Raw genomic sequence first — 12038 nt, forward strand, 5'->3', positions numbered from 1 at the left:
AACATAAACCAGATTCTCGATCTAGCAACAAAGCAACTACCTAAAACATAGAGCAATAACACCTAGTAACAACACACTATACTCCTATCAAGAGGCTAACGCAGGCTTACTAGTCCTGAAGTCCCAAGCGTACTTTGCTTGCGTATAGCACCATTTATTTGTACATCTCTAGCAAGGCACAGCATTGCAGTTTTAGCATACTCTGAGATTTCCAAAACTGGATTTTCACAAGTCAGCACTCTTCTTAGCACTGTATTTTGAAGTGCATTTTAAAGAAAGTTAAAAGCATTCTGTTTGTCCTTTCTTCTTTTGAACTATTTTTTCTCCTCATATCTTTCACCACAGTATTTGAATCAGTTCTCTCCCTAAGGATTCTTTGGTGACCAAGGGATCAACCCCCGTTTCAGCAGCCCACAACCTTCCCAAATTACAATGTTAAATTGTGTCTCTAATTGAATTTCCCCAAATTCTCAACTACCAGGAGCAGGAACTTTATAATACAAAGTAATACAAGTACAATGTTGCCCTTCTTTAGCTTGTGACTTTTCCCTGTAGTCCATACCAAGGCCCACTGTTGTTGTTACTCAAGATTTTGAAACAACACACCAAAGTCAGGGTGGTTGGTTTCTTGACTGGATCCAGTTTCCAGTTTCAAGATTACCAGTTGTTGCCAGCAATGCTGAAGGAGTTACTGCCACCAGGTGACACTGAACATTTGTGCTGATAACAGGGGAAAATAGGAGCTGGCTCAAAGGGAGAACCAAACACCTATTTTTTCCCCCAACAATATCAGTTCAAACAATTCATCTTGAAGTTGGGCATCTTCGAAATAGCTGGCTTACCCTTGGTGCAAACAGAAACAAAACACAAAACCACCTCAGCCACGAAAGCTTCCCAGTACTCTTTATTTAAAGAGTTGTTGGTTTGGGTTTAGGGGGATTTGTTTGGTTATTCTTTTGTTGTGGGTTCTTTATTTTGTTTGGGCTGTTTGTTTGGGGTTTTTTTGTTTAAGTTTTTGTTGTTGCATTGGTTTCTGGGTTTTTTGTCTGGAGGTTTTCTTTTGGGGTTTTTTTGTTGTTGGTTTGTTTGTTTTGGAGGGGTTGTGTGGTTTTTTGTTTGGTTGGGGTTTTGTTTGACACTCTACAATGTCAGTCACATTGGAATCAAAATATGATAGATGAACAATTTAAAATCCCTATTAAGACACAGTAGCCTTCTTTCTGCTTTCGTGATCCTGACGCTATCAAATTATACCATTATTTTAGAGTATTTTAAGTCATTAAGTGAAATAGTGAAAGTAAGATCAGGCACAAGATTATTACCCAATCTCTAATACTTTAAGTAAAACCTGTTTTGTGAGATAACTAAATGCATAAGCTTTTTAAATAGGCATTATTCCAATTTTACCGGTGCAGTATACTTAAATCACTTCCTTGAAAAAGCATGTGATCCCTGACCACTAGCTGGCAACCTTGAAATACCAAAGCTATTCAACCTGTAGAACAGCTAAGTACACAGGACTCTGACAGAAAGGTGCATACTAATAAACAAATTATCACACAAGGGCTGTTAGAATGACAGCAATCCTGGTAACAAACCCCCATATTTACCTGCTTTCTAAAAGCCTCATTCCAAAAAAACACCCCCTATGAAATACCACTTATGAAATATTCCTTTTACAGTGGTAAACTGCTCAGAGATATCATTATTTTCTATTTAAGCAAACAAAAAAACAGGGTTTTTCCTTTAGCTTGCTAAAGAAGATTCAGTAGCCTAAAAATCCTTCTCAGTGTAAGCAACACATCCAAGAATCTGCATCCATATTTTCAATTTAGATGGGCTGGTCAGTACTACACACGAAACAATATACTATTCCAAAACATACCTACCATAGCAAATGTGAACAAAATCAGTTACATCAGTTACAGGGGGCACAAGATAACAAAGGCAGCTGCTAGTATTGCACATTTGGGGGCTCTCTGATAAACATTCCTAGGAAACACCCTTTTTGCAATAGCTTTGAGTGCCTGAAAATACTAATTCAGAAGGAAAAAAAGTAATTATCTGCTAGTTGACATTTTACCAGAAACAAGTTTGAAATTTCAATAAATCAAATAAGTGACTCCTGCTAGTCAAAAACCACTATCAAAGCACTAGAAAGCAATATTTACCCCAAACGATACACTCATGCCCCCAAACAGACCAGTTCCCATGACACTGTACCATCGTCCTGACAAGTATCACTGGAAAACATATTGAAGACTCATCAATAGTATCAAAGAGGACTATATTTGAAACATATTGACTGAGCAGTATTTCTAATAGGACACATATGGTAATTTTAAGGTAAATCATTTCAGCACTTGTTACTGGCTTATTGGCTTAGTGGCTTATTTATCTTGCATTCTATAGCTTTTAAATATCTTAACTACCAGCTAAAGTATTTTGGTTAAAGAACTGAATAGAACTAGCAACAACATTAATGCAAGTACGTGGCTACAGGGTTATGTTGTATCTTTTTTCCTTATAGCTCTAAAGACTGAACCAATTTTTAGAAGTGTAACTCTTAGAAGTGTGTTCTGGAGCCAAACTGGTAAACTCAAAAGAATGTATGAACAACCCCAAAGCAAGACTAGTCTTCCGACTTTGAACCTTCCCATACCACAAGAGCTCTGTAGCTTGTTATATTGGGTCCATGCAGAACAACTTCCATATTACATATTAAGCATGGAGAAGGAGCATTCATCATAATATTTAACAGCAACTTTTCTTCTAGAATTGCACTGCTGTACTAGTCAAAAGTTCCCCAAGGAACATCCATGTATTGAGCTGATTCACTGGACAAATAAGAACCGATCTTTTTTGAAGTTATGGCAGAGTCTCGATAATTTAATGAAGTTAATTTGACAAAACAGTAATGACTTACGCCTGTCTTCAGAAAGTCTAACTGATGACTACTTCAGCAACCTTTTTGCATCATGACCTTTATTGTCAGGATTAAAGAGAGATTTTTTTTTTTTTTAAGACAAAAAGATTACTTTCTTGCTGGATTAAAATAGCACAAGAAAGTTTATCAGGTAAGACTTCAGGTTTACAGTGCTTAACCAGCCACTACCAAAACTCAGCTAACAGAACAGTGAAGTTGAAATAACCACCACCTGAGGTTTTGGGTTGGGTTTTGCTAAATATGAAGATAGGATCAGAATGCTTCCCAAGAAGTCATTTATTCTAGAATAATTCATTTGACTTTCCATAAATATACTTCAACAATATTAATGTTTACCAAGGACATAAAAATTTTAAATTAAAAAAAAAAAATCAAATTGGGAGTTACAAGTTCCAGTATGTTTTATATGCAGCCAATCTCACTGATTTACCTGAAAAAGTATACAAAGGACTTGACCGCTTGTCCTTCCAGTTCAAGGGAGAAGGATTTGCATTTCTTCCATTTTTCTGCCACATGGGGCTCTTCCATTCCCTGACAGACTCTCTTAATCCTTAATTCATTCTGCCTTCAGACTTTGGGGTTTTCTCTTGCTTTTTTTTTGAAAAAAGTGCAGTCTAATAGGTACCAACTTGGATAATCAGCAAGAGCAAAAAGGAAAGCAGAGTTGCTCATTCATAAACTGAAAGCAAAAATACTACCCCTCTTACAAAAAAAAAAAAAAAGACAATAAGACATTCTCTGCTTTTTAAAAACTTTGTGTAGAACACAAAGACCAATAGAAAATGTGTGCCATGTGTGCTAGCCAAGGAAGCGTACACTTAAGTATGAGGCACGTGTATATACATTAGTAAAACATGCAAGTAAGAAATCACTCCAGAAACACAAAAAATAATGCATTTGAAACTAAGATGGAGGAACAACACCATGTCTTTCCCCATTTTAGAACTACATAAGTCGAAAATACGCATTTTATTTTCAGAGCATATCTTTATTAGTCAAGGGCAGACTAGACGTTAGTATAGTCATCGGAACAGTTAAATTCTGTTCGAACACATCAAGATGAGAGCAGCTCATACCCTGGCGCCTCGCCTACAGCAATGCTCTCAGAACTGCTAAGACTGGTCCACATTACTGCAACTTTACCTAACAGTAGAGGTGCACAGGGCAGAAGAGATTTCTTAGAAAAGCAGACTAAAATTACTATTAAAAGCATAGTGTAAATGGCTCTCTATAGTGATACTAAATACAGAAGTATTTAAAGCAGCTCTGAAGTACTGACATGCATTTTAGAGCAGTATCTACCCAAAAAGTCTATGATGACAATCACTGCCTTTCCTTATGACATGATTGTGCCAAGTTGTCTGTTTCAAAAATATGATGCCTCAGGGTACAGCAAAGAAGTCTTTCAAGTTATCTCCTGTAGAACAGAAATTAGTTGTCTAGTTTAAAGAGATGTTATCTCATACTACATTAAGGAAGAAGCCATACACTCCTTTCAACTCTCCCCATCAGATGCATGTGTGCATAATTTTTTCTACAGTTTACTTTTATTGCTACCACATTCCAGCATTCATTTTTAGCTCAGGGCAACCACTGTTGTTTCTGAGCTAGCTATACAAGTGACTGCCAAGTTGGGCAAGAAGCAAGTCAATGTTGCTTTGGCATCATATGGTCGTAAACATCTTCATTTAACTCTTAGATGAAAAGTTTGAAATACATCAAGAAAGCTAGATACTACTATTACTTACAAGAAAGCTAAGAAAGGCTCCTTCTTGCCACAATCAGATTCTGGGAATGCTGAATACACCTTTAAAAAGTTGATCGGTGTAACAAAGAGGCACATCTGAACCCCTGTGATGCACCCTAACTAGATGTAACTTTGCAATTACTACGCTATTTGCTTCTCATTTCAATACATACTGCAAAAAAAATCTATTTTGAACTTTAGATTGCAAATCATCCCCCTTTAAAAAAAAAATAGGTTTTGGTAACTAATTAATTCTCTCACAGCCCAGATTTTGTGATTAATTTCATGCTTTCTCCTCTTCTCTGTCCCCAACGATTAGCAGCTAACAAACTCTACTATATAACCTGCTCCTGGATTCCAGTATAAACAACATCCAGCAGCTAGCAGTTTTCTTCCTCAACAATCCATTCATGTTTGTAGGGTATAAACATAGTTCGAGGAACCACCATGTTATACACTTAAGAGTTTAACTGGCTAGACTTCGGAAATTTTTGAATGTGTAGTACATGAATTGTTGCACCAGAACAAGATCAAGAGCGTGGTTTGAGGCAGAATATGACAGAATAAGCACATAATGTTTTACCTACTCACCTGTTTTCTCCTAACAAATGAAAGAAAACATTAACTTAAGTCTATTAATCTCAAAAAACTCCATACCTTTCTCTATAGTGACAGAACTTGCTCTGAGGAAGTGCTATCAAAAGACATTATTCAGAAAGAATTTTTAAAGCTGATTTGGGACTAGTGTCACCTGAACTGCAAAACCTTATACTGTTGCAATGCCTACATATGTTGGGTAGGGAAAAGGATTCATTATCCAAGTCCAGAATAAAGACCAATCTATCCCTCAGAGTTAAAAGAGATCAAGTGAGGCAGGCAGACAAGGAACAAGAAAAATGTTGAAAGCAAAGAGTGGTCTAGCACTACATTGCTTCAGTGCACAAAATCCCATTGATGTTTGCTACATTTCACAAGAATATTTAAGAAAGATATGAAAAACAAAAAGTGACTTCGGGAATATTTACAGATAACATCTCCCAGATGTGTGGAGCAGTACAGCTGAAATAAAACAAAATATTTGAAATCTTGATGAACTGCTATAGACTACTGCATCTTAACCAACCAAACACAGTAAGCTTTTATAGTTAATAGTAAGATTAAAAGAACAAGAAGAAACCAGTAGATCAAGGTGTAATTTGTTCTTTAGTTCTGTTAAGATCTCCTTTGTTAACGGTACAAAGTTTATGAACCGGAAAATCAGGTTTCAACTGTTCTTCTGTTTGAAATAACTTAGACATTGTGTGATTGTTTACAATAACAAGAGATCACCTCTCAGTGATGCTCTAAAGCAGGTCTGTAAAGCGTATGACTCACTGATGGAGCGAGCCAAAGAACTCATTTTACTGACCTCTCCTTCCTCACCAGAGCACATCATTGGGACATTGCCAACCGCTACAAGGTCCAAAAGTGCACCCAGAACTTAAAAAAAAAAAAACAAAACACGAGAGCTCTAGCTAGACATCACGTATCGACTGCATGAGCAGCTGAAAAAGCACTAATAGCTATAGCTACTGATTCTACGATTCCTGCCTGCCCTGCAAAGGCTCTAGACTAAAACACCTTTTCAAATGAGAATATTTAGAAAATGAAAAAAAAAAAAAAAGTAGGCTTGGTGAATGGACAATAAGAAAATTCCAGTTACAAAAAAAAAAAAAAAAAGATAGCTATATACAGACTAGTGATGGGGGGGTATTAGGCAGCACTGCTCTGAGGACTTCAGTCGGCAGTTATCAGCTGGTCAGTGGTAACTGCTTAACCCCAAGAATGTGCACATTGAAAACTTCTCTACTAATTGCTGCACTGTAATTGCCACATAGCAAGTGATCAGCGGTGGAGTCACTATACACACTGTTGTTTGGGGGGAGGAATAGGAAAAGGGATTAGGAAGACTCCACACCTTGCAATAACCACCATGCCTTAGCAGTTGAGGAGCAGGAATCGTGTGACCCCACAACAGGCAGAGTCACAAGCAGTCCATGGTGGAATCAGCTAAGAAGATTTGTGCAGAAGCTGCAATTCTGTTTTGAAGTAGTAACAAGGTGTACAATATAACTGAGGAAGCAGGAAAATAGGATTCTTTAGCATTGGGAGCATGGCTTAAAAATAATTTGAAGACTTAGAAATCTTATTCATCTGTGTGAATTATATACTCTGAATGAATAAGCTACCTCCAATGGTAAGAGCAAGAAGTGACCAAAAATTTGGTGAGTAAATGAGAACAGAATCACATCCTGCAGAATGCATGACTACATTTTTCTGTTGTACTGCATACAGTGGTAGATTGGGTGGGGCGGGTGGTGTTAACAGAAGAGAGACGAAGCATATTTTGGTACTGTATTTGTTTTGATAAAATGATTAGCTAAAATAATTTGCTTGCATTAATTTGCCATTCCCATATCTACTAACAAATGAAGCTCTGGTAGTTAAATTCCCTAATTTGGTTGCATTCTGCAATGGTAGGAAGTCCCTTAAGCAAAACAAGAAATGTTTTCCTTTAATTTTCCATTACCCATGGAACTGACAAAAATACAATGTATACTTTTAAAAACTGCCAGGTTTGACAGCAAGGCTAGCTGCTTACTAAGAGGAAACTGCGTCAATCAAAAACCACAAAAGCAGAGTTTTTTTCTGGCAATGAATCTCCTAACCAATTCTTCCTCTGTTTTACTGTCTGGACTATGATTTACAAGACAGCAGGTACACAGACTTTGCTTTGTAAGCCACTGAAGAGCAGATGTAGGTTTGAGTGCAAAAGTCTCACCAATGCATTTATTTTACCAATAGTATCATTTTACCAGATACCTCCCAGAGATAAATGAAGACTAATTAAAATTTAACAGTGGAAGAACAAGTACGTATTGCCGGTAATGTAGATACATTTGTATTAACTGCATCTCAACCCTCTGTACCAGCAGTGCCCCCACAAAGCTATCACAGCCACCAGTGCAGTTGCATCAGCAGCCACATAACACGCAGTCCCAGGATGTACTTTAATTTAATTTAGTCTTTTCAAACAATTGTTTTTGAAACCATAATACTACTTCTGATAAGTGTGAATCTGTCAATCTGTCTCCTGAAAATACCATTCTCTTGCTCTGATCACAAGACTCATTTTAACAACCTCTAAACCCAAGATAAAATACTTGGGGGGGTGAGGAGTGCATTATTTAGAAGAAGTAGAACCACAATTTAACTTATTTCCTGACACTCTCGTTCACCTAATTGTACTTAAGTCAGCATCTGGTTCCAGATGCTACAGTCAGATAGTCAAACAAGTGACTGAAGCCATTAGGACACCCGCTACCTAGGAGACAAAAAGGTATGGCCATAGATTTCGGAGTTCAACTTCTTGCAATGCCTTTACGGGCATTGTAAAAGTAAGTGATAGCCTGCTCTTGCTTCTGGGACAGGACCATTTTTATGCTCTGCATCTGCACAGAACCAGGGACAGCAATATGAAAGCCACACTAGAGTGTTTCACTGCAAATATAATGCGAGTTTCCAAGATATGTGAGACCTGCTACAACAACTTCCCAAGTCCTCCAAGAAAACAATTGTACTAATAACTTTTTCACAAAAACACGCTAGAAATATTTGATCGCATCCACAGGCATTCTAGCAACTCTGTGGCATGATGAACCATCCTAGAATGAATAAAAGTATAATGGTGAAATAAGAATCAGAAGCTCAGATTACAGAAAGCTGATATAAGCAAGGAGCAAATTGTGTTACAATCCTTCTTTCTGGACTTGTACCACTAGGAAAAGCACGAACAGCAGTTACAAAAACATCAAGAATATGCTTGCATACATAGCAAGATGATTTAATAGCTCAGTACCACTGAAAGAGAATATTCCTGTTTTCCCCTCTCATTCTGAGGAACTGCTGTTTGTGCCTACCCTGTCCTGGACTCTGCTTTTCATCGAGGTCCTCTGAGCCAATCAAATTCAATTTCATTTACTAAAATGGTAGTAAGTAAATCCAACAAAAAATAGTTTCCTGTCATTTTGGTGAGTTAAATCAACTTACAGAAGTGTTCGAGTACCAGAGTCAGTGCATGGGAGGAGACCCAGATAGCACAGCCATCAACAGGAAAGGGAAGGGAAGAAAGGCAGCAGAAAAACTCCTTCCTTCAGCAGGAGCAACAACTGTTAGAAATGGCAAAACCGGCCATGAAATTCAAGCCTGAGACGGCATCATAATTTTTCCCTTTACTTGATCCTTTACTCAACTCATTCAAAAGAGGTAACCAGTACTTAAAACATGTACACACAAAAATTCACTGTCTGCCTCTCTCATCCCACCAAGACTTCTTAGCATTAAAAACACACGCTCACCTAGATGCCCTTCAAGTTTCAAGAACAAAGTTGTAAAGGACAAACTGAGTCACTGTGTTCTATAACCCGCAAAGCCAGGCAACCATGCCACAGCACCACATCGCATTTTATTTTGAACAAAATCAAGATACATGGGAAAAATAATTCGTTTGTGAAAACAGCTACTTAAGAATATGTTTCTTCAAAATTCGAGCCTCTGAAATACAAGTTTTATGATTTGTCAACTTTGCAATCGAGTTGGCTTTGAAAACACCAGTTATATACCCAGTTCTTATTAGATAATACAATGCTTCAGTGTTTGTCCTCTTTGGGAAATGGTATGCTCTTCCAAAATATATTTATTTAAGAGCAAATTTATTTGAGCATTCAACAAAAGCCTACAGATAACAATGCTTACATGACATTTGCACATGCTGTAGGTATTTTAAGCTACTGTTATCTCTTCAAGAAAAAACGTACATAACTTTAGTTCATTATGTTGTACTCTACTAGATTTACTACACAAGAAACGTTAAGAAAAACATCCCCTCAGATCTGTGTTGTTTTAACGTAGGCACTTAAGAATACTATGCTTGCAGGCTAGACTAGTTTTTTTTCCTCTTTTGCTGTAATAAAGCCTCCGGACAGCAACAGAGAATCAAAAAAAAAAAAATGAACAGAGAAAAATGGGATTTCATTGGCACAACGACGATCTTGAAGCAAGGGCAGGCAACCTTTTTAGAAGCTGGTTGCATCTGACGATGACTAAGTTGCTGCGGACCACAAGCATTCATGCCCTCACGTACATCCTGTAAGTGCGGGTTCCGTGCCGGGGCCCAGCACTACCCCCGGCCCGGCCCGGGCAGGGCGAGCACGCTGACGGGCGGTGCGGCTTAGGCCACGCCGCCGCCGGGAAAGGGCTCCCGGCCCCGCGGCGCCCGCTCCCAGCAGCGATGCTGCGGGAGCCGCCGAGCGCGGCCCCTTCCCGCCGCCCCCCAGACAAAGAGCGCTGCGCGGCGGGCCTGAGGCGGGGAACGCGACCCCGGCCGCGCTGCCGCCGCTGCCGCGCAGCTCTCGGCGGCGAGCAGGGCGCCTTCCTCCTCCTTCTCCGGGCGCCGGACGAGCGGGAGGGCTGCAGAGCCCGGCCGCGGGGCTCTCGCCAGGGGCTGCTGCCCCGCCGGGGAAGGGTTCGCTGCCCCGCAGCCCGCCCTGCGCGGCGGGAGCCCCGCGCCTCCCCGGGCAGCGCCGCCCGGCCCGGCGCTGAGCCGTGCGTCCCGGGGAAAGCCAGTGCCCGCGCGGAGCCGGGCGGCGGCGGGGGCGCCCGCCTCAAGGTGACACCCGCGGCCTCCCCCGCGCCCCGGCCGCCTCCTCACCTGGCACCTGCAGACGATGTCGGCGTCCTGCGCCAGCAGGTCCACCACCTTCCCCTTGCCCTCGTCGCCCCACTGGGCCCCCAGCACGACGGTCACCTTGTTGCCGGGGACGCGGGCGACGCACTCGCCGTTGGGGATGGCGGGCGCCGGGGCGCCATGCTCCGCCATGGCTCGCGCTGCCCGTTCCCGCTCCGCTCCAGGCACATGCGGCAGCGCGCGGCAGCTCCGCTTCCCCCGCCTCCGCCTCCTCCCGGGCGGGCGGGCGGTGATGCTGCTGCCGCGTCCAGGTGCCGCCTCCTACCGGCACCCCCAGCGCGGCCTCCCCCGCCGCTCCCCGCGAGGCAGACCTCTGCTCCTCGGCGGAGCCCGCTCCGCTCCCCCGCCGACAACCGCAGCCGCCGTCGCCGCTCCCGGCGGCTTTTTTCCTCCTTCGCCCTTGCGCCGCTCCCCGCGCCTCTCAGCCCGGACTACACTACCCAGCGCGCCGCGCGGGGCCGGGCGCGGTGCATGCTGGGGCGCGTAGGCCCGGGGCCGCACCTGTGGCAGGACCGGTCCTTGCCGGTTGCCCCAGGCGCCCGCGCGAGGCCGTGTCGGTTGGGGAGCGGCGAGCGGGGAGCGGGGCGGCCGCGGAGGAGCGGCCGTGGCGCCGCACCGGGCGGGAAATGCTGGTCCTGCCGGGGCGGGATGGCGGCTGCGCCATGTGGAGGTGGCGAGGGAAGAAGGGACGGAGGCCTTTGTGTCGGGTCTGGCCTCAGCTGCAAATGTGTACGAGCTGCGGCCTTGGGTTTGGCGGCCACAGATCCTGTGTGGGTTGCCCACATCTGGGACATAGCAGCCCGCAGGCTGACCTGTTAGAGGTGTTGCTGCACAGGTCCTGAGCAGCAGCGGGTGCCTCTGGTCCCTGCCAGCCTGGCGGTCTCGGTGCTGCCATGGTTCCCTGATTCCCCTCAGGAGACGTCTACCATGGGCACGGCATACCTGTGGCTCCTGTCACAGATGTCGCACCTGCACGTGTGTCTTTGCAGTATATCACAGCTTCACCTATGTGGTTAGCTTTGCTAACTTAATGGTGAGAATGTAAATCAGTGTTTGTAGAACCAGGGGCTAAATGTAAGAGGCTATTTTCTCCAGAGACACCGGAGCATGGCCCAAAGCTTATTCACGAGGAAAAAAAAATAATGGAAAAAAACTCATAGCAGAGAAATGCCTTCATCATGCATACTTGAGCACTTAGAAGTGGAACTGATGTCTCAGTGGCTGTTTTCATTCTTTCCTGCTTCACAGAACCAACACCCCTGGGTAAAGATTTTTTTGTGTGTGTAAAGTAGCTATTAAAAAGATGTAAATCTGAATGATGTAATTATTGCTAAGAAAGCTATTCAAAAACCTGAGTCACTGAGCAGGCTCAGTCTGCAGCTGTCTGGCAGGTTGCAGAGTTTTATTTTAGTTGCTTCTTCGCTCCTTGAGGTTTACATTAACAAAGAATTTGAGAATTTATAACAGCTACTGGAGAAAAGTTTAACTGTGGCTTGTATAGCTAGGGTGATATATAACAGAAAATTAAATACAAAGTTGACGGAGAACATTTTTTTTAA

General features: G+C 42.5%; 1 protein-coding gene across 1 annotated transcript in view; it reads right to left on the minus strand.

The window, feature by feature from the left end:
• ADSS2 (adenylosuccinate synthase 2) overlaps window positions 1–10847 on the minus strand; it is a 37657-nt gene extending 26810 nt beyond the window's left edge. Inside the window, exon 1 of the mRNA XM_065630867.1 lies at window positions 10444–10847. Within this exon, the coding sequence (XP_065486939.1) occupies window positions 10444–10611 (168 nt within the window). The 5' untranslated portion in view covers window positions 10612–10847. The remainder of the gene's footprint in view (window positions 1–10443) is intronic.
• Window positions 10848–12038: the final 1191 nt, after the last annotated feature.

The sequence above is a fragment of the Caloenas nicobarica genome, chromosome 3 (assembly GCF_036013445.1).
Source record: "Caloenas nicobarica isolate bCalNic1 chromosome 3, bCalNic1.hap1, whole genome shotgun sequence".
Classification (NCBI taxonomy): Eukaryota; Metazoa; Chordata; class Aves; order Columbiformes; family Columbidae; genus Caloenas; species Caloenas nicobarica.